Here is a 21,149-nt window from a genome sequence, read left to right as displayed (position 1 = left end):
GCGAGAAGGCTGAAAGGGCCTCTGAGGCTGTAGGTGGAAAAGTTGGTTTCAGCACCTATGGCCTCTTGAAAGGCGGGCGAGTTGGCGTATTCGATGTAGATGTTGGAGGGGAAGGACTCGCGCGCCGGCTGGGAAATATCGTTGAAGCTGCGCCCAGACTCGCTGAAGGGCTCAATGACGGATCTGTAGCAGGTCGCATACGCTTGGGAGCAGTGCTCATTGACGCTGTCGACATTGCCTGAGCTCGCCGGATCGTAAACGTTTTGGGCGGTGCGGCACTGTTGTAAAAGGTCGCGGCAGCCGCCATCGGCGTAAAAGCTGGCATTGGCGAGGTTGGCGCGGACCGAGTTGATGCCCTCGAATCCATATGTGTTGTTGACTGCGAAGCTCGGATAGTAGGGTGCCTGGATCTCGTCGTCAATGCAGCCATTGACGATGCCCAATGCAGCGAGATGTATCTCGAGGGTCGAGTTCCGCGGTATAGTATTGTTCAGCCTCTTAGCGTTCTGCCGCTCCCAAACGTCTGAGAAGACGGGGCCATATTTGCCGCCGTAGCTTTCGGCGAAGAGATTGACACCCAGTGCCGCTTGTTTGGGAGGATTGTACTGAGGGAACACGGAGAGAAAGCCTTGCAGCATGTGCCAGACGGCGATGGCAGCATCTTCGGTGGTATTAGGGGTATTGGCGGGGTTCAGGGAGCTGAAGGTGCCGTTCAGGAAGAGGTGGGGTGGTAGGTCGTCGACGGGACCCCCTGGCGGGGTTGTCCGGGTGTTGTTGAGGATATTGAGAGTGCCATTTGTGGGTGTGTCGTAGGAGAAGCCGACCTGGTTGGGCTGGGGTGGGTTAGCAGACATTCTTCACGTGCTGAAGATGTCTCAGTGGCTGGCTCACCTGGTCTATGAAAAGCATGTTGGAAGCACGATCCCAGCCCCATTCACTGGCGAGCGTGTCGTACTGGTCCAGCCCCGCTTCGATGATCTCGCAAGGACCGACCCCGTTGAACATGCCGAAGAGAGAGCTCGACCCAGGCCCGCCGTTGAGCCATATCGTGAGTACGTCGGACTTTTGGCGGGCCTCGACAAACCAGAAGAAGAGATTCGTAGGGTAGTCGCCGGGCACGTTGACCCAGCCGGTATATTGTTTCTGGTGGTCAAATGCGGAGCGACAGGCGCCGTCGGGGGACTTGTAGCTGATGGTGATATCATGGTTGAGAGGTGATCGCACGGTGGTAAGGTTTGCTGTCGTGGGCGCATATTGCGCTGATGTCGTTGAAACAGAGCTGAGGCCTGCAGAGAGGAACAGCAATTGGAATGTACGCATGATTAATTGCGACTCATCGCGATCTAAGCTCCCGCGCAATCCACCTACTGTGTGAGTAGGTTTGTCGCGATCGAAACGCACCAGAAAAATGCTTGCAAAAGAAGATACGGCTTCGAGGGTTGTTGTTTTTTCGGAAAGAGTCTGGAGCCTGGAGCCTGGAGCCTGATGAGCTCTGCTTGCGTTGACACCGAGCGTGGTGTGACGTCCAGTCACCGGCTGACCACTGGGGACCATGGCAGAGGTCCGCGCAAGCCACAGCGGGGCCGCTCCAGGGGTACGAGCCCAGGCATACGTCAGGCGCTAGACGCTAGACGCCGGCCGGTCCTTCAGCGTGCCTGAAGCACCTGTCACATGGAATTGGCTGGCACAGATACAAGCCAGTCAGCTCGTACGTACCCTCGGAAGCTGCGATTGTCGCCTTTGTGTACAGGACGCTCTTGTGATGGACATTGTACACTAAACAATTCGTAAAAGCTGCTGCATTGGAGCAGACTATCTTGGTGCACATCAGGGACAGTTTCACTTCAGAAGAAGTCGACCCCCAAAGCACCATCGTTACCCCTGCTCTACCACGACAGCAAGCTCCCTCCAACAAGAATACCCGCGCCAGAAGCTGTAGTCTTAGGGTGACCATGGCCTCTAAGCAGTCGAATCTCTTTGCTCCCGAATCATCCTCCTGCGTGCGTTCGCAGCTTCAACGCTGGCCTTGCGCGGGTTCTCCGCTTCAAAGATCTCATCCAGCTCCTCCAGCGTAGACCCCTTGGTCTCCACGAAGAAGAAGTACATGAACCCGACTTCAAAACTATCCCAGAACGCAAAGAATACGTAGAACCAGTACCCAATCTGCCGCCTGCGATCAGTGCTCACGTAACAACAGCATCTAGGGTGGAGAAACTCACACTGGAAAGCGCAATGGGCCCGACAAAGGTGTTGAGGAAACCGGCAGCTCCCGCTGTGAGCTTGAAGGTACCCATGGCCTTCGCGCGCATTTTGTTGCTGACGACTTCGGCTGGGTAGATGGGTTGCATTGGGGTGAAGCCGACGGCGAAAGTGGCGCCGAAGAGAAAGATGAAGACGATTGTGACCGTGGAGGCATTCTGAATGCCGTGATCCTCGTATGCGGCTGCACACCCGGCAACAATGGCCAGAGAGACGGTCATTCCGGCCGCGGTCCCCATGAGCATCTTTCGACGACCGACAATGTCGTGCAGGCGGGCTCCCGCTGCCGAGAACACCCACCCGACAATCGAGTAGGCAATGTTGAGGATCAGCTTCGTGTTAGTGTCTGTGATGCCAATGCCGTTGAGCATGATGGGCAGGTAGTATGATATGATGCTAGGAGATGATAATCAACAATTGCTAAGTGGACAGCGCAATGGATGGCACTTACTTGTTACCACTGAACTGACCAAACCAGGAAAAGACAATGTTCAACATGATCCTGTATCGGCTTGCACGCGACTCGAACAGCACCCTGAGGTCAAACAAGTCCTTCCATGACGCCTCATGGTTTGCATCAATTGCACCGATCATCTCCGCCATCTGGAGATCTACGAGAGGGTGATCAAGGTCACCATTGGCATGATACGTTGCGATGATATTTTTTGCCTCTTCGTGACGATCCTGTGCCACAAGCCTAACATACCACATTAGTCAATGAGAAAGACTCACGCAGGGCTCAGAAGATACGCACCATCGTGGAGACTCAGGGTAGAACTTTATCAGACAGCAGACGAGGCCTGGGCATACCATTTGTAGCCAGAGGGGTATCCTCCAGTCAAGGTCTCCTCGATGACCAAGGTAGAGATGACATGCATAGACAGCGGAATTGGCAAGTATCGCACCCTGTAAGTCGACAGAAAAGGCATGTGTCAGCGTCGAAGACGACGAGCCCTCTCCCCATACGGGCACTTACCACGTTATAGAACGTGTTGTACATGCCTGCGATCGTCCCTCGATAGGCAGCCGGGGCTATCTCCACGAGGTAAAGAGGAGCAGCAGTATGTGCGCAGGTAGCGAAGAAGGAGAGCATGAACCGTCCACCGATCAGCATAGGAAGGCTGGTAGCAAGCAAGGTGATGATGGTGCCGATGCAGACGCCTAGACAGCCGAAGAAAATGTGCCATGTGCGTCCGTACCAATCTGTCATCCAGATGAATAGAGCTCCACACATTTGTCCGATCTAGAACGGAGATCAGCATGATATATGAATTTGCACAACATAATGGCGTACTTGGAAAATTGCGAACACAATACCCGTGCTGGCGTTTCCTGAGGCTGGTAGTCCGAAGTACTCTGTAAAGTTTGGCAAGGCATTGATAGACCCCATCAGTGAACTGTCGAATCCTACAGATCTAGTAAGTAGTTTCCCGGGGATCTATGGGCGGCAGCCTTAAAGACGAAGCCTTACCATTCATTGTTGAGCACAAAAACACCATGGCGGCCAAAATGTATAATTTGATATATCCTGGGCCACGAGGATTCGGTTTCTGCGTCGCCATGATCGTTGCGTACCTCTCCGCGAAACTCTCCCCGACATCTGGGTCTTTGTGTGTGACATTTGCCCCTGACTTGTTCATCTTGACTTCGCTAGTGTCACTTGAGCTAGGGAAAAATATAGCAACAGACGAATCGACTCTGAAAATAAAGATTACAAGGTCAAGATGCGATATGGAGAAAATTGGCGTGCTGAGATTCCCTTAGGTCTTGGAGGCACCGAGTCGCTATTTAGCTGGCGGACGGTCTGAGTTGCACTGAAGCGATCATCCCACTCCCCACCACTCGTTCGTGGGTCTTACTCTCACCAGCGCAGTATGGACACGGGGCCCCGGATTTTTGCTCCAGAACTAGACCAGATATGGACACGGAAATTCAAAAGCTCGTCCATGCATCCAACGACGACCCGCGAGTCGTCTTGCTGACGAGGAGATCGAAAGATCGGCATCGAAGCCATTGGTCCTTGTGAATTTAGAACGCGCACTGGAGATGCCGGAGAAAGCCCAGGGTATTGAGGCTGCACCAGCGGTGTCCTGATCACAAGGTGTGTGTGGTTTGTGCCCATTGAAATACCTTCAACATCTTTCTTTTCATGTAACGAGAACAAGTGACGATTGCGTGACCGAGTAGTATGATTTGTTCGTGGTGAAATTCACCTGGTGCCAAGGCCTGTGCGCCCAATGCCTCCTATAGCTTGATTCCAGATACATGCCCTGTAGAATAGCTAGGTACAATACATCACCTTTCTTCCGCACTTGACCCTGTCCGACAATATTGCCCGCACTGAGGCGCCCTCTTGTTCCTAAAAATACTTCCCACGACAAGCTATCACAGTTTGGGCCTCAAATCAATCTCCATTTGATCTAAGCCACTCGGCCCTTCGAACAGGTACTGATTAAGAGCAGCTGTGTTGACCTTTGATCACCAATTTCAGCGCTTGTGGCCACAAACAAGAGCAGGCTCGGGTTGAATGAACTTACGTGATGTGGGCCAAGGTCCTGGATCTTGCTCACACCCAATAGTCTTAGAGCCGTGAGTGTTTCGTCTGCTAGAACTGATCCCTAGTCAGACAGCAGCGGGATAGCACAGCGACGTGACTTACTCTTCAGCGTTCTTTCGACACCTTCCTGTCCTCCTAAAGCGAGGCCATACAAGGCTGCCCGACCAAGGCCGACTCCCTTTGCCCCCAATGCAAGTGCCTTGACCACGTCTGTCCCCCTCTTGATACCTCCGTCTACAAGAACATCAATTTTGCTCAATACTTGAGGGCAGAACTTTCTGATTTCCAACAAGACCTGGATGGGAGTTGGTGCGGTATCCAAAGCCCTCCCACCATGGTTCGAGATGATGATGCCTTTGACAGCTGGAAATAATGATGCCGCAAAAGCGTCTTCGTAAGACTGAATGCCTTTGAGCACAATCGGCAGCTTGGTTTGCGTTGACAGCCAAGCCAGGGTTTTACCCCAGGTCAGCCCGGATTCTGTTCCCCATACCTGCGGTGCACCACCATGAGCGACTTCGGCCATCTTGAAGCGCTCGTCTGCTTCACGTTTTCCAGGGAAAGGGGCGTCCAAAGTCAGAACAATGAACTTGATTTCGGGAATGGCCCGGATTTGAGCAAGGGTTCGCTCGGTTGCTTTAATGTCCTTCAAGACGTAGAGCTGCCACCCAAACACCGCATCTTTGCCGGCGCGGACGATGTCTAGGGGTGACATGGAGGCGTTTTTGCTGATGATTTGGAGCGCATTGAAGTTGGAACACGCAGATGCGATTCCTGCTTCCCCCGAAGGATGTGCCAATTTGGCCATGGCTGCTGGCGAAATGAAGATTGGTAAACCTACACTGTTTCCAAGTATATTTGTCGAAAGCGAGCAAGCTGTACAGTCGACGAAGACCCGTGGCCGCAGCATGATGGAGCGATATATTGAATTGTTGGCAGTCTTCGTGAACTCGTCATCGGAGCCAGATGCATAGTAGGAGATGGCTTTCGGGGTCAGATGCTGCAGCGCCAGCCTTTCCATTTCCGAGATGCTGAGCATATTGCTCGTTGGAATTGATACTGTGGCTGACGGCGAGGACGCAGTTGAGCTTCTGTTTGGTGTCATGGTGGTAAAACCTGCGCTTGATGACCCTTCTGTATCGAATGTACCAATAACGCTAATCAGGCCTTGATACTCATCAAGGAGTTCTCTCGGGTGAACTTCATCGAATGGAACAGAGGCGTCAGCTCCAGCATACCGGAGAAGAACTGCCTTTCCCCCAGGATGGCTTTCTAAGAGGTTTGTGATCTAGTGATGACGGTCAACAATCGTGAGTCGCAGACAGATGTATGCAACACATCATCATGGCAGTATGATCAGTACAGTCTTCACGGGCGACCTTTCACTTACATCGTAGACTTTGCCATGTATGGCTATCCAGCAATCCCCCGCAACATCGTGATGTCGTACTATATGGTGTCAGACTTGTGATCGTGTCAAGGGGGGGCTGCAAGCGACGTGCTTTCTGACAGCCGTAGAACCTTGTCCATTGTACTGTTGCCTGCCGTTTCAATATCTTTCTCGAATTACACGGACGAAGAGAACTCAGGCGATCTTCCTCGAGAACTTGTCGAGTGGTGTTCAAGGATTCGTGGCTGATGCGAGTGCAAACATCCACCCCTCCGTGTCCAGGCTGACAGGGGTACCACGGCATTATGGATTTCCGCATGCCTTTCTGGGCATGGCGTGACCGGGCCCTCAATTCCCCGACGTCCCCCACGTTTCCCATTTCGGTAATACAGCTATGTAGAATGAACGTCACTTGCATTTACTGCCTGGCAGAGAGACTCCGCCGGTTGGAGCGATGGCCATAAAGCCGATGATTTTCTTTCATGGTCTGCGGACACATGTGCTATCAGATTCCTATTGTTCGCTTCCTTATTCATTGACATTCCATGTTTCGCCGCCCTACATCATCACCAAGCATGCTTCGCTCCAGACAGAACTTGCGTAGTGGGTGGTCCTTTAAACAGCACGAAGATGACGACCCTGGTGCCTGGCTTCCAGTCGAGACGGTTCCGAGTCAGGTCCACATAGACTTGCTCGCCAACAAGAGGTATGATCCCATAATCTCGGCTCAGCGAATGAAGCGATATTGATTATTGCCAGGATCCCTGACCCTTTCGTGGACATGAATGAACAATCTGTTCAGTGGGTTGCCGAAAAGTCGTGGCAATACAAGCTTCGCCTCCCGGCACCAGCTATCCACTGCCCAGAAAACACCAATACCGACCTCGTTTTTGAAGGTCTAGATACTTTCGCCACAGTCACTCTGAATGGCGTTGAGATCCTGAAGTCAGAAAACATGCACATTTCAAACCGTGTCAATGTCAACATGACTTGGAACTCCGATAGCGAGAACGTCCTTGAAATCATTTTCGACTCAGCTTTGCTCCGTGGTCGTGACATCGTCGAGCAGCACAGAGAGCATCAATTCTTCGCCCGGCAAACGGAGGAAGGCAGAATACCTGTTCGCAAGGCACAGTACAACTGGGGCTGGGATTGGGGCCCAATCTTGATGACGGCAGGACCGTGGCGTCCTGTCTATTTCGAACAATATACAGCAAGGCTTGGTGACGTGCGGGCCGTCTACGACTTGGCGGCAGACTTGAAAAGCTGCTCTGGGCGACTCATGGCTCGAGTTTCTGGTGCGTTTGAAAAGACTGACCACGTGGTCTTTCTCCTGTCCCGCAATGACAAGGTGGTGTTCAAGCAGACCTGTAGCGTTGGCGCAAGCGGTTTGATCGAAGCTGCTTTTCAGATAGAAGATCCCTGTCTCTGGTACCCTGCAGGATATGGAGCACAGTCACGGTATCAACTATCAGCAGAGGTTTGGAGAGGCCAGACAAAACTCGACAGCAGCACCAAGCTCATCGGATTTCGTTGCTGCGAGCTCGTTCAAGAGAAAGATGCCTACGGCAAGTCATTCTACTTTCGGATTAACGGAGTCGACATCTTCGCGGGTGGATCTTGCTGGATTCCTGGCGATAGCTTTCTCTCGCAAATGACTGCGAAACGATACCACGATTGGATGAAACTCATGGTTGAAAGTAACCAAATCATGATCAGGGTGTGGGGAGGCGGCATCTATGAAGACAACGCTTTTCTGGACGCCTGCGATGAACTTGGGATCCTAGTCTGGCAGGACTTTGCCTTCGCATGCGGCAACTACCCAGTTTATGCTGCATTTCTAGAAAGCATAGAAGAGGAGGCGCGGCAGAACTTGAGACGCTTTAGATCTCACCCTTCTGTGGTTGTTTGGGCCGGAAACAACGAAGACTATCAGGTGCAAGAGAGATACAAGTTGGAGTATTTTGCCGATGATAAGGATCCCGAATCTTGGCTTAAGTCTACTTTCCCTGCAAGGTATATCTACGAGTTTCTGCTGCCGAAGCTGGTTCAAGAGGAAGACTCCTCAGTTTTGTATCATCCTGGCAGTCCCTGGGGAGACGGAAAACACACGACTGACCCGACGGTGGGAGACATCCATCAATGGAACAGTAAGTCTACCTCAAACATACACGTTTTACAACTACTGACAAAATTAAGTATGGCACGGTTTGATGAATAGGTATCAGGAGGCGGAACACTTGACTGGCCGCTTCGTCAGTGAGTTTGGTATGGAAGCGTATCCTCATCTACAGACTACTCGAAGAATGGTCACGAGCTCTCAGGAACAGCGGCCTGGGTCTCTGACGATGGATTATCGGAACAAAGCCATTGACCACGAACGCCGCCTGATGACATACGTCGCGGAAAACTTCCAGGTTCGCTATGACTTGCCAGCGTTCACTCATCTCACACAGATCACACAAGCCGAAACCATGCGCTACGCGTACAAGGCATGGAGACGAATGTGGGGGCATCCCGGAGCACGAAAATGCGGTGGCGTTCTTGTGTGGCAACTGAATGACTGCTGGCCAACTATGTCCTGGGCTGTAGTGGACTACTACCTGGTAAAAAAACCAGCGTTTTACGCCATCGCGAGAGCACTGCGGCCGCTGGATGTGGGCATATCAAGGAGCTGCCTAGAATGGACATCAGGACACGCGGACCCCACATTACGAAAGGAGTGTGAGTATGACGTCTGGATCGCGAGCAGTCGACTTGATACAGTTCGGGTCGAGTTGAGGGTCAGATTCATCTCCATCCAGACAGGCAAGGACATTCGCGACGCCATCGCCAGTACCCTCTATGCTCAGCCGAATGGGACGACAGAGGTTCACAAGAAGCAACGCGTGGCTGTTGCAGCATCTGCAGCGAATACTGCTGATGACCCCTTTGTAATTCATGCCTCGTTAACTTTTAACGGGGAACTTGTGGCCACCGACACTGCTTGGCCGGAGCCTTTCAAGTATCTTGACCTGAACGACCGGCACGTCGGCCTCGAGATCTACCAGTCGCGCAGCAAGATCTCAATTTCCAGCAGACTTCCAATCAAAGGCTTTGTGCTTGAGGAGACAGAAGGCATGAAGTTGAGCGACAATGGCTTCGACCTTGTGCCTGGCGAGAAGCGGGAGATACAGATTGAGGCGGGGCCGACGTCAGCTCCTCTGAGGTGGACTTACCTTGGGGCGCCGGATGAAACAAGCACATATAGACCCAAGCTGTAGATATTGAACATACTCCGAGGAACATTCAAGAATGAAGACATTTGGCGCTGGCAACGTGCGATGGACCTAGAGCTTCCCTACACTTCAGCGTTGGGCATGCTAAAGTCACGCTAATACGGTGCCGTATTCTACCCCGCAGCCCTGCCATGGCCCACAAGAGTGCCTTATAGCCTGATGTTTTCGCTCCTCCTCGGTCTCATCGACCTCCAACAAACATACACTTCAGTCTTGAAAGGTTAAGAATAGCCTCCTGTTTGAATGTACGATGTTTCACACCTTCGGTAGCACGGACCCACCGGCTTCACATTTATCGCCACAGGTCGCAAGACCGATCTCCCGCAGAGTCAACAAGTCATGTTCGGAGTGTACACGGAGAAAGGTCAAGTGTGATGGCCGTGTTCCCTGTACTAGCTGCCAGTACTACAAAACTTCGGAGAGTTGCGTCTACAGGCAACGGACCAAGAGACAAGCTGTCAGCAAGAGGTGTGAATTTCCTGGATATCCATTCCTTCTTAACTCTGGATCGTTAACAGGGCATTCAGTACATTGGAGCAGGTGACCGAGCAAATGCAGGTACAACAACGCATTCTCAATACATTGTTCCCGCATAATTCACCCGAGGACCTGGTTGGGAGATCAAGAACAGAACTTCTTCAGCTCTTGTCGACTGCTTCGCCATCCGATACTTCGGTTTGCAATATTTCACCTGAGCCATTGAGGCCTTCACCTCAATACTTTTTATCAGGCACAGGTGGCACAGACGTGTCTGATGGTTCAACTCAAGCATCCGAGGCTGGCGATACTGTTCAAGAGAGAAGATGGGACGAATCAGCTCAGCAGCCAGCAGAAATTGGCGCTAGCGATGACATCAATGCCATCAGTTTGGCTACAGATCAACACCGCCCCTCATATTTAGGCGTCACCTCAATGAGTGCTGTTATGGGGGCGTTATTCCGACTGTGCCCAGCGGCTAAAGCTCGTACGATAGAATTCTCGAAAGAATTGACAAAAGAACAGCATCCGCCTCACCAGCAAGCTTCAGACCTGATTTCGGGACCCAACTTACCGGCCCTCAACCAGCTTCGAGAACAGCGCTGCGTCGAGTTCTATTTCGAACACATACACGCCATTACACCCATTTTGAATGAAGAAGAGTTTCGAAGAACATACATAGGGGGCACCCGGCAAGATGCTTCATGGTTGGGACTTCTCAACATGATTCTGACGCTTGGGTCCATTGCCTCTGGCAGTAACACATTGCACGTGCAATACTACAAACAAGCGAGGGTTTTCCTCGACCTGGACTCTCTCGGATCGGGAAACATGGAAAGTCTCCAGGCTCTGTGCTTACTGGGAGGCTACTACCTGCATTACCGGAATTCCCCAAACATGGCATATGCTGTGCTTGGTGCTGCTCAGCGCGTCGCCATTGCCCTAGGCTTACACCGAGACTCGTCGCGCCGTACTCATGATCAAGGAGCCGACACAAATCAAGAAAATCTCCTTCGAATTGAAACGCGGCGGCGGACATGGTGGAGTCTATTCTGTCTTGACACTTGGGCCAGCATGACTCTTGGTCGCCCAACCTGTGGACGATGGGATAACACGACAATGGACACCCAGCCCCCAAGCCTCCTTTCACCTGATGATCATTGTGCCATCTCTTTAAGGTCGAGCTGTCAGTTCTGCCACATTTGCAACCGCATTCAGCATAGATTTGCGCAGCTACGAAGGATGTCTGCCATTGAAGCTCTTGCTTTCGACCAAGAGCTTCGGGACTGGTACGAGACACTGCCATCAGTTGTCAAATACACTGCTAATTCGCCGCCACGCGTCACCACCGCACGCGAATTCCTGAGAAATCGGTATCTCAATGTACGGCTGGTACTGTCCCGTCCATTTTTGCTGTATCTGGCTCATGACAACGCTAAACAACGCATGTTCACACCCGAGGAGGAACAAATGACCGACACATGCCGCTCAATCGCGGCTGAGGCCATTGATGCCATTACACTGCACTGGACCCCCAACCACATTCATGTGTGGAACTCTGCGTGGTACCTTTTCCAGGCTGTATGGTACCACTTCTTTCGATCGCCATGGAGACGGCATGGAGGCCGGGCTTGTACCCCGAAAAGGTGGACCGATGGTCTGCAAGCCTGACAAAGGCTTTGGACATATTCAACGACATGAAGCCGTGGATGAGGGGATCGGATCGAGCAGCCCACATGGTGGCTACCCTCTTTCAGGCTGTCACGGTGACGGTCGAGAATCAGGTTCACCCATCAACCAGTCCGGAAGGGGCCTGGGAGTTACCAGGCTGGTGCGATGAGCAACTTGCGGATATAGACTGGAACATGTTTCTAAGTGAGGAGAATGCTTTCAATGTATGGCAGACGCAACCATAAAACGAAAAAAATCCCTCGGGGTTGTGCATGGATGAAAGCCAGGCGGTAGGTCGGGTTCGATATGTTTTGGGGGGCCTTTCGATCCGACACGGGAGCCCAATCTACCCTCTTATTGTCCATACAAGAACTATCGGGATATCTAGGCCTGAGTTACCTTTTTGCTCTGAAAGACCCCAGAATGATCACGCCCACAGATCCTCGGAAATATTGGTTCCTGCACTGGCCTCATAAGTGTGCCGATTGAGGCCTGGGATTGCAAAAACCACCAACCCAGCAGAATGATATACTGTGGCTGTGGTATACGGTCTGGATATCTGTAGTCAAGTCATAGTTGTCGACTCCGACGATGGCCAGGGGATGGCGTGATAAGAGTTGCATATCGCGCAATCCAAAATGAGCCGCTACAATTGGTGGCGTGTGTGCGAATCCTGGGACTTCACATCACCAATTCATGGACCTCCCAATTTATCAATTTTACTTTGCGAAACTGCATTGAGAGTGATCGTAGCCGATGCCGAGTCCACGAGTTTCTCAGCGTCGACCCCTATCATGCGCAGGTTCGTAGCCGAGGTGCAGTGCCCGACTCGGTGTCACACGAGCTTATTTACGGCCAGAATGTTCGAGGAGGAAAGTCCGGTGCGACAAGACTGTCCCTTGCGGACGATGCGTTCGCCTCCGAAAACCTTGTGCTCGCGAGGTCGTTCGCACCACGAAAATCGTCTCTCGGCACGAAGACGAGCTCCAGTTCTTGGCCAGTCTGAAGCAAGGTCTCACAGATGCGAGCGACCTCGAAGTGTTGGGACAACAGGTTCAGCGGCGTATTGATAAGCTTGAGAGTGGCCTCCCGATGACACCTGCTGGCTTGATCATTGCCACAACGCAACACGACGCTGCCTCATTACTAGGTGAAGCCATCGCGAGTGGAAGTCCGTCACTGGGGACTCCGCTTTCTGTCACGAATATATCGAAATGCACCCGTGGTTGCTCATCATCCGAAAACGCAGAGCCTACAACGATACGGCGCCATGAGGGCACGCTGTCCAGTCAAAGTGCAGCTACATTGAGGTGTCTCGAGTCTCTGGCTTGGGGCCGTTTTACCGGGGCTTGTTACCCCCATCGTCGATGCAATTGCATGAGATATCGGACTTACGCCGAGCTTGCCTCTGTGAATTGCGACACTCGAGACGTATACTTGCAATGGTCTTCAACGAATATAGACCCGAAGATCTTGCTTCCGAACAATGATGCTCGACGACTGGTCAAAGACTTCCACATGCAACACCTCTGGTGGCATCATAATGGTTTCCATTCCGACACTTTCCTGGAGCAGTGCGAGATATTCTGGACTTCAGGTGCTGTCGTGCATCCTTTATGGATGGCGTTATATCTCGCTATTACATGCGTGGGTAGAGCAAATCCCTTGTCCGGGACTTATCACTGACGTTTATGTTTATGGCAGACGTCACTCTGGTCACTGGTCAACAGCCCTCGTCAACGCCGAGAGCTTGGGTTGAGTTCGTGGCATTCCCTGTCGACGCAAATCCGAGCCAAGCTGACTGGCTCATGTAGTTTTCGATGACAGCCTCATTGAACTTCAATTTAGGAAGCTGACCGACATTTTATACGATGAAGACTTCCTTCAACACCCATCAAGTAGGTTGGCTCGTGCCTGATGCGTCTCACGATAGCTCTTCGTGCTCGGCTGACGACGCATTCATCTTGGCCAGTGTTCTCTGTTCAGGCAATCACGCTTATAACAAGACTTGGGCATAATCTGGGCCTGAGCCAGGTTACCGGCAACTTGCTCGGCGCCGCTCATGGCATTGCCAGGTGTCTCGGTCTACACCGTGTCCAACCACTCCCGGTACCTACGCTGATACAATCCGACCCTGATATCGCCATAGGGCAGGCTCGGTCAGACTGGCTCGAGCAGATAGAGATTGAAGTTGGCAAGCGTACTTGGTGGCAACTCGTGATTCAGGATTATTTCTCCATCCCGTTCACAGAGACCTACGCTATTCACCACTCACAATTCACTACGCCAATACCAAGGAACTGTAACGACCACGATCTGATCGAGAAAGACAACAATTCAATGACGTCAAGTGCATATACACGGATCATTGCGCGGCAGGCTTTACTCATGGCCCCTGCTCTTGATGGCCTTGGCCCTCTCGGCTCCCAAAAGAATTCGAAGGAAATCTACGAACACGTATTAAGATGTGATGCCGATATGCGCCGGAATATCCACAGCCTACCAACATGTCTCTTGCGGGAGGACCACAGGGACTCCAGGGTCCCGTTATCTTTCTCCCTTGGCTTCCCACCGCAAGACGCACCATGGCAATCTCCGCTGCTGACAAAATCATCAACATTCATCGACCACTACTATTCTACTCATTCCAGAGCTCACTTTTCCCTAGAACAAGAGCCACATGTACCGCGGCAGCGGTCACTATACTTAGAGAACATGAACGCGCAGCGTCTGAAGACACAGTGGCTATCTGGACACAAACAGCCTTTTGTATCACGGCTGTCATAGTTTTGGGCCTGGAGCTTCTCCACCAGTCTTCGCACACGAGTGAAACCGCCATTGAATATCGACAGCTCCTTTCAAGAGCGGGCGAACGTTTGCGCAAGCGAGCATGCGACGTCCTCGCCGCGAAGTGCGCTACGCTGACCGAGGTTCTCCTCTCCGTCGAGGAGGAGCTTGTCATCAAGGTTATGCGTATGCGTGATGGAACGATAGAGGAGAAGCAGCGTGAAGCTATCGACGAACTCATCGCAAGTCAGGACATCTTGGCCAAATTCCTTGACTTGGATCCGGTCTCCGGAATGAGACCTATGCTCTGGGAAAGCCCAGCAGCATCCGAGACATGGGACCCTGCTATTTTGTATGACGTGGAACAGTTTGAAGATTTTGACGTTTGGTATAATGAGGTGTTCTCGGGCGTTACTTATTGAAACAATATGAGGTAGAGGGATGGGCATACTGAGCTGACCAGTGATCTCGTGGCGCACAGCGCAAAATCAAAGCTCCTGAAACACCACTCCTGTGCCCTGCTCGACCAGTTGCAGCTCAGAGGTCCCTTGATGACCCTTGACAGCTTTTGGAAGCGCAATTGCGATCGAGACTGGATCGGATCTTGCGAGGATACCGTCATGGACATCCAGTGCCTCAGCGACCACTTGCGAAATGGATGCTCCTCGAGACCGAATAGTCAGGGAGGTTTCAAACCCAGTCCGGTGAGTCTCCTGGTTCTTGACTTGAACTTGATCTGGGCGGCTTTCTAGCTCCTCCTTCCAAGAGAACCTCCATCTGGAGGTTCTCGTGTCACCATTCCAGCTCACGTAGAGTATGACTGTGCCAACATCTACCTCCTCAGCATAAACTGCGGGCGACTCTGCTGAGATGCCTGTCCAGTTGTACCGGAAAGCTCTGTAGTTGTGTTGCTCCATCTCTCCTAAGGGCCCATCACCAAAGCCGGCGTGGAAGGCGATGTCCCCTTCCGATGTATACTCTGTCAATTGGCCTTCGGATCCCCAGTTCAACAACGCACCTCCACCTGGCAGTGTCTGAAGAGACCCTTGTGATTTGGAGAGAATCGAGTTTTTGGGCGGGTGGAAAGCGGTAAGCAGCGTTGCCAGGCCGCTTTCGTGATTCAGCGCTATATATTTACCTCTCGAAAAGGGGTGCAGCCGGATTGCTTTATCGCCACCTCCAGCGGATTCCGAGCCGTAGAATGAGTTATCAAAAAGCGATATAACCTCTGTCGAAGCATTGATGGCTGGGAGATAGCGCGCGTGATGCTGGAACCCAAATGAGACGTCCTGACCCAGGATGAAATCGGACTTTGTACCACCAAGGCGCCAGATGATTGAGCCATCTGTGCCGTTTAGTTTGTAAATGGTCGAGGCGTGACGCGCAGAAAGTAGATAGTGTCCATCGTCGCCTTTGGTGATCGAGTTGATGTGAAAGTAGTCCCAGGCTGTCGTACTGTGAGTTCCAGACCCTGCTTGACCTAGGGCCAGGGGAAGCGAGGTCTCTAGGGCCCTCTGTTAACATCTTCCAAGCATAGATTAGGATTCCACTGAGGCATCTTACCATTTGGGGTTACGAAGTCTAGGCTTCTCCACTCAAATAGGACACGACCAGACTCAATGTCGACCTCTTCAGCCGCCGCGTGTCAGCCCAAGCAAGTATTGTGCTGAGGAGGAGGGGCCAAAAACCTTGAAATATCGCGTCTACTATCCAAGTCTGATCTTCATCGCCGCCGTAGCCACTCAGGTCCATCTGCAGCGGCTGATAAATCTGAAGAAGCGCCGTCTTCTCGTTGATGATGATGAACTCATGCTTGTCGCTAATGAAATGTCCACCAGCTCTCAGTGACCTGATCACCTCGTAATTCTGGTTCAACAGGACATGGCGACCGTGTCCGTGGCCGTGCAGACCGTTGTGCGAGCCTTCAAAAGCGAACATAATGTCTGAACCATTCCAACGGGCGGCCTGGAAGTTTCCAGTCCAAGGAGAGAAGTAAGTGTATCCGTCCCACACGAGATCGCCGTCATTGCGAATTATGTAGGCGCCCTGTTGTGCTGGGCCTTTGGGTGGTGCCTCTACCCCGGTTCCACTGAAGGGGGCAACGAAGAGGTAACCTGGCTCACATGAGTCGTCGCACGGGATTGTAATATTCAATTTGATCGGATTGAGGTCTGGCCGGGATTTGTACGTCATATCCGCCAGAGTAAGGGTTGCGGCGGCGGCCAGAAATATCATCGGAAAATACATAGTCGATCAGCTGTTGGTCCTCGGTCGTTGTTGTTCGAGATGTGCCACTTCACAGGGCGGATGGCAGCGTAACTTTATGTGGTGGCAGTTTGCGACCGATGAAACAATACACTGAAGATCTAGACGCAGGAAACCATAGTGTGGCGCGTGATGCAAGCGTGCTAATTATGATACAATTACGAACTAACGAGATCAGAACAGGAAAAGGACTTCGTCTTCATGACATTCGGCGTGTCTCCAGGACCGGCGACCGCCGATCGAGGGGTCCGGAGCGGGTGAGTTTGATATCTTGCCCGCACCCACAAGCCCGTCCGCCCCCGCCCCCGCTTCACTCGCACTTCCGCGGCACACCCGTTTCATTGAACATGCTACTCGAGACTGGTCACCCTCTTTGATGGTGATGCGCCATAATATTGGCTGAGCCTTGACTATCTCGTCGAAACACCATGAGGCGTCACTGCGGGTATTGATTGCGACATCTATGGATTGTCGGGGATTGCCTCTGAGGATTGATATTTAGCTCGATGCCCTGCCACCGAGAACCCTCAATTTATGAGCGGCAATCCAACAGACTCGGTGCCACTGCAAACACTTTTCACGCTGACCGACTTTCAGCAACTTTCTACACCAAGCGAAAACATCCTGGTGGCTTCACTAGATTTACCAGCTATTCGCCTCTCCTCCAACGAAGCCATGGCAGAACCCAAGTCGGATCGAGTCAATACCCAACTGACCTCGGTGCCTCCATCGGTTGACGAGAAACACTCGCAGACGTCGCCCCACTTTGGCTCCGGCCCGGAATCTGAGAGGCAGATTCCGGAGCGAACGTGGACCGATGCCGAGGAAAAGGCCCCGGTGCGCAAGGCTGATTGTATTGTCATGCCCCTTCTCATGTTCGCATTCTTTGTCCTGCAGCTCGATCGCTCCAATGCCGGAAATGCCTTGACGGACGGGTTTCTCAAGGACGTTGGGAGTACGCAAAACCAGTTAACGTCGGCATGCAGCTTCTCAATGCCGGTATCATCCTTCTCGAAATCCCAAGCAACATCGTTTTGTATCGTGTCCGGGCCCAAAATCTGGCTCAGCTGCCAGATAGTTGCTTGGTGAGTGAAGAAGCCACCTCCGTCTCCTCGCACTACCTAGGCTAATACATCATGTCAGGGGTCTTGTTGCTACTTTCCAAGCTTTCCAGAGCGGGCTTCCAGCATGGCTTACCACCCGGCTGCTTCTAGGATTATTGGAGTCAGGATATATCCCTGGCGGACTCTATACGCTGTCTCTGTGGTACAAAGGCCCCGAATTGAGCAAGCGCTTCGCGTTGTACTTCATGGGCAACGGCTTTGCCACTGCATCCGGAGGTCTCCTAGCGTACGGCATACTTCAGATGCGTGGCGTTGCAGGACTGGCTGGCTGGCAGTGGCTATTCATCCTCGAGGGACTGCTGACGCTTGTTGCTGGCTTCTGCTTCTTCGCCCTGTTCCCGGGTGTTCCATCGAATCCTGTGTCGCTGCTTGGCGTACGTTTATTCACGGACCGCGAGATTACGATTCTTCGAGACCGTATCATTATTGATGACCCTAATAAGGCGACAACCAAGACCTCGATCAATCTCGGCGACCTACAGCGTGCCGTGGCAGATTACAAGTTATGGCCCCACATCCTGCTGACGTCTGTTGGACTGGCCCCCAGCATCGCTCTTTGGTCATATGCGCCGAGCATTGTCAATTCTTTCGGATATGAACGACTGCAGTCTAATGCATTGACTTCCGTCGGGCAGTGGATGGGTGTGGCTCTTACCCTGTTCCTCGGCTGGCTTGCGTAAGTATCCCTACTACATCACGGTCAAAAGCCCAACAACGGATTAACCAGATATAGTGATACATGGGGTCGCCGAGGCTACCTAGTGCTGAGTGCGGTAAGCATCCAGTTTATATTCACGGTAGGTGAACTTCAGAATAGCGGGGGAGTTCGTTGCCGATTCTGACGTGTGCCTCACTAGCTTGCGTACAAGTGCCTTCCAGATGATGCCGCAGCAAGCACCAAATTTGGCTTATTGACAATGGCTGCGGGAACAACCTCATGGTGGCGTAAGTAGAATGCTCACTAGAATCGATATTTGTCTCGGAGGACTTCTACCGGAACCAAAACTGACTTGCTTATTCAGATGCTGTCATGGCTCTTGGCTGTCGCTCAATGCTCAAACACCAAGTGAACGTGCAATGAGAATGGTAAGTACTTCTTCACGGACACGCCTCAAAGTACCCTTTTCACTGACATGGCAGGCCTGTTTTATCATGTCGGCTAACGTGGCTGGTCTCATCGGTGCCCAACTGTTCCGTGCTGATGATCGCCCTTTCTACCACCGAGGCTGGACCATTGCCGTGGTCTTCATGGCGCTGTCTGTGGCATGCGTCCTACTTCTGATTGCACTTTATCATCGGGCGAACAAGAAGTACTTCGGGAAGGTGCAGTCCAGCGAAGCAGGCTCTGAGGAAGCCAGGCCCATCGGGGACGAGTTGATCGTTTCTAAACCGTACAACTACTAGGTAATGTTTCACGTGACTTTGCCGAGATGATCTTCTCAGCTTCTATTCAAGGCGTATTCATATTTAGGTATTAATCTATGTAAAGCTATTCACCCCACCCCTCTAATCGCTGTCTTCCTTCGGAAGCAACATGGGCAAAGACTTCTAGGATGCAGTATGGTATCTGTACACAGTGACAGAGAACAAGATGCATTTATTTCCTCGCACAAGATGACCTCCTTTACTGATTGATGCATGAAGTATGCAATCCTTTACGGCGAAGCATAGGAAACCCCGCCAACATGTGATATTCTCCCTCCTAGTCTACATCCCCTTTTCGAAATGAGGATCGCCTACTGGAATGAAAGACCAGAATTGCAGAATCAGGAAACGAAGAATTGCTGCCGGAGATTTACGGCGATCATGACATGGCGAAGAAACGGCAGCCTGTTCAAGGGATGTGAATACAGGGCAGGTTGGTCAGGGCAAACCCGCAGCGGCTAGAGACGACTGGGCCAAGTGACCCAAGGGTCAAATGCCTTGACATGGCAGGATCACAGTGGCAGGCACACCCTCCTACATCAAACAATGTCGAGATGATAGCAGATAAATGCGAGAACAGGGCTGGAAGCCATAAGTGATAACGGGGTATATGCCAGATGTTTATACAGGTCAAATGGGGGCATTCCATGACTTGAATAATGTGGACTGTTTCGTTGGTTTTCACATAATCATGGCGCAAGGTAAAAGGCTCAAGTAGAGGTACAAAACTTGCCGGCTTGCGTTGCTTGAGAGGGCAAGATCAGATCAATGGTTGCATCGTATATGGCAACAAAGAACGACGGACCTGGGTTGCCCGGACTCATGGCTGCTGCCATGTCCAGGTCATGCAGAGTACTGAATCTAACTTTCCAATCATGGTGAACTTTGTCATTTGTGTTTAACAGCGAGAGACTAGCTCGGTTTCACAATACTCTACTGCTCGTCATGTTGTCCGGAGTTGAAGCTGAGGAAAGATTGCTGACTGATTACGCAAGCGTGGCTCCACAGAGCCTCACCACAAACTTAAGAGGTGCACATCCAAGACTCACGTTCGCTCCCAAACACCGAGAGCACAGCGAGCCAGACCCTGATCAGCGCCCAAGGTGGACTTGCTGTCGCCCTTGGTATTTTAGCCATGCAATCCACCCACGCGGCAAGGGGCAAGAGTTGAGCCCACACGCTTTGCTCTGCCCCCTTGCCAGCGGCAGGAGGATGTATCGCCTTGAGCACAACCGGGTCCTGAATTCTCGAGAATCCCAAGCAGGGTGAAGGAAGGTTATCCTGTCACGGTCCCGGCACTGGGCCGGGAGATCCACGTGGGTACGACGCTCGTTTCGAAAGCGGGAACCACGAGGAGGGAGGGATGGATGCGAAGGGGGGCGTGGGGGTTCAGTGTCAGCTTGTGTCCCGCCGCGTCCGATAGTACCACCCCTTTGTCGTGTCGATCCATAGGGAGATGGAGAGGTAGGAACTTAGGTAGGTAGGCAGGGAGGGGGTTCGAGGATGAAAGATTTGAGGCTCTTTTCCTTAGGCTCCGGCAGGTGTGACCCACCCTCCTAAGCTGAGGGGCCCTGCTGCAAGCTCACTTCTCGGACCGTCACTGACAGGGCTGAGGGTGTGACAAGGGTGGGCTCATCTGCGTGTGTTATTAGAGGTGTGAGGCGTACATGGTGGGTGCACGCATGGTGCCTGACAAGCCTGACAACGACGGCCCGATCAGAAAAATCGGTCGTCGAAACGATAAGGTTGCCGGATATGTCCCACTTGGGCAGTCTTGGCTTCACACCGCTATAGGTGTTACAGGAAGGAAAAGACAGTGGAAAGGGATTTTTGCGCGGTTTGTTACCGGCTTAGCTTGCAGATAAGTGCCGTGTGACAGCGAAAAGGGGTGGCGGGCGCAGGCGTCGATGGCGTCC

At 52.2% G+C, this 21,149-nt stretch overlaps 7 protein-coding genes across 7 annotated transcripts in view; 3 read left to right on the top strand and 4 right to left on the bottom strand.

Annotated features, from left to right (window-relative positions):
- The window catches only part of VDBG_07995 (carboxypeptidase S1), a gene marked incomplete at both ends in the record, with an annotated part of 2,187 nt that extends 867 nt beyond the window's left edge, over positions 1-1,320 (bottom strand). The window contains 2 exons of the mRNA XM_003001690.1: positions 56-833; positions 892-1,320. Coding sequence (XP_003001736.1) covers positions 56-833; positions 892-1,320 — 1,207 coding nt within the window. The remainder of the gene's footprint in view (positions 1-55; positions 834-891) is intronic.
- A 639-nt stretch (positions 1,321-1,959) lies between these two features.
- On the bottom strand, positions 1,960-3,992 carry VDBG_07994 (lactose permease; the record flags this gene model as incomplete). The annotated part of the gene is made up of 7 exons (XM_003001689.1): positions 1,960-2,163; positions 2,220-2,655; positions 2,711-2,956; positions 3,014-3,165; positions 3,236-3,502; positions 3,554-3,666; positions 3,731-3,992. The coding sequence occupies 7 exons, from the start codon at positions 3,735-3,737 to the stop codon at positions 1,960-1,962; spliced, it is 1,425 nt and encodes a 474-aa protein (XP_003001735.1).
- Positions 3,993-4,520: 528 nt separating this feature from the next.
- Positions 4,521-6,464, bottom strand: VDBG_07993 (cytochrome b2; the record flags this gene model as incomplete). Its single annotated transcript, XM_003001688.1, has 5 exons — positions 4,521-4,731; positions 4,797-4,870; positions 4,919-6,104; positions 6,207-6,265; positions 6,319-6,464. 3 exons carry the CDS (start codon positions 5,622-5,624, stop codon positions 4,645-4,647), a joined length of 867 nt encoding a protein of 288 aa, XP_003001734.1.
- A 317-nt stretch (positions 6,465-6,781) lies between these two features.
- On the top strand, positions 6,782-9,469 carry VDBG_07992 (beta-mannosidase; the record flags this gene model as incomplete). Its single annotated transcript, XM_003001687.1, has 3 exons — positions 6,782-6,912; positions 6,966-8,356; positions 8,406-9,469. The coding sequence occupies 3 exons, from the start codon at positions 6,782-6,784 to the stop codon at positions 9,467-9,469; spliced, it is 2,586 nt and encodes an 861-aa protein (XP_003001733.1).
- A 265-nt stretch (positions 9,470-9,734) lies between these two features.
- On the top strand, positions 9,735-11,801 carry VDBG_07991 (conserved hypothetical protein; the record flags this gene model as incomplete). Its single annotated transcript, XM_003001686.1, has 3 exons — positions 9,735-9,952; positions 10,003-11,250; positions 11,540-11,801. 3 exons carry the CDS (start codon positions 9,735-9,737, stop codon positions 11,799-11,801), a joined length of 1,728 nt encoding a protein of 575 aa, XP_003001732.1.
- A 3,106-nt stretch (positions 11,802-14,907) lies between these two features.
- On the bottom strand, positions 14,908-16,357 carry VDBG_07990 (conserved hypothetical protein; the record flags this gene model as incomplete). The annotated part of the gene is made up of 3 exons (XM_003001685.1): positions 14,908-15,923; positions 15,983-16,048; positions 16,108-16,357. The coding sequence occupies 3 exons, from the start codon at positions 16,355-16,357 to the stop codon at positions 14,908-14,910; spliced, it is 1,332 nt and encodes a 443-aa protein (XP_003001731.1).
- Positions 16,358-17,359: 1,002 nt separating this feature from the next.
- VDBG_07989 (alternative sulfate transporter) lies at positions 17,360-19,212 on the top strand (the record flags this gene model as incomplete). Its single annotated transcript, XM_003001684.1, has 5 exons — positions 17,360-17,639; positions 17,899-18,484; positions 18,700-18,753; positions 18,831-18,894; positions 18,949-19,212. 5 exons carry the CDS (start codon positions 17,360-17,362, stop codon positions 19,210-19,212), a joined length of 1,248 nt encoding a protein of 415 aa, XP_003001730.1.
- Between the last annotated feature and the right edge of the window lie 1,937 nt (positions 19,213-21,149).

The sequence above is a fragment of the Verticillium alfalfae genome, genomic scaffold (assembly GCF_000150825.1).
Source record: "Verticillium alfalfae VaMs.102 supercont1.11 genomic scaffold, whole genome shotgun sequence".
Classification (NCBI taxonomy): domain Eukaryota; kingdom Fungi; phylum Ascomycota; class Sordariomycetes; order Glomerellales; family Plectosphaerellaceae; genus Verticillium; species Verticillium alfalfae.
The sequence above is the reverse complement of the archived record's forward strand: the minus strand, read 5'-3'. Positions and strand labels throughout refer to the sequence as shown.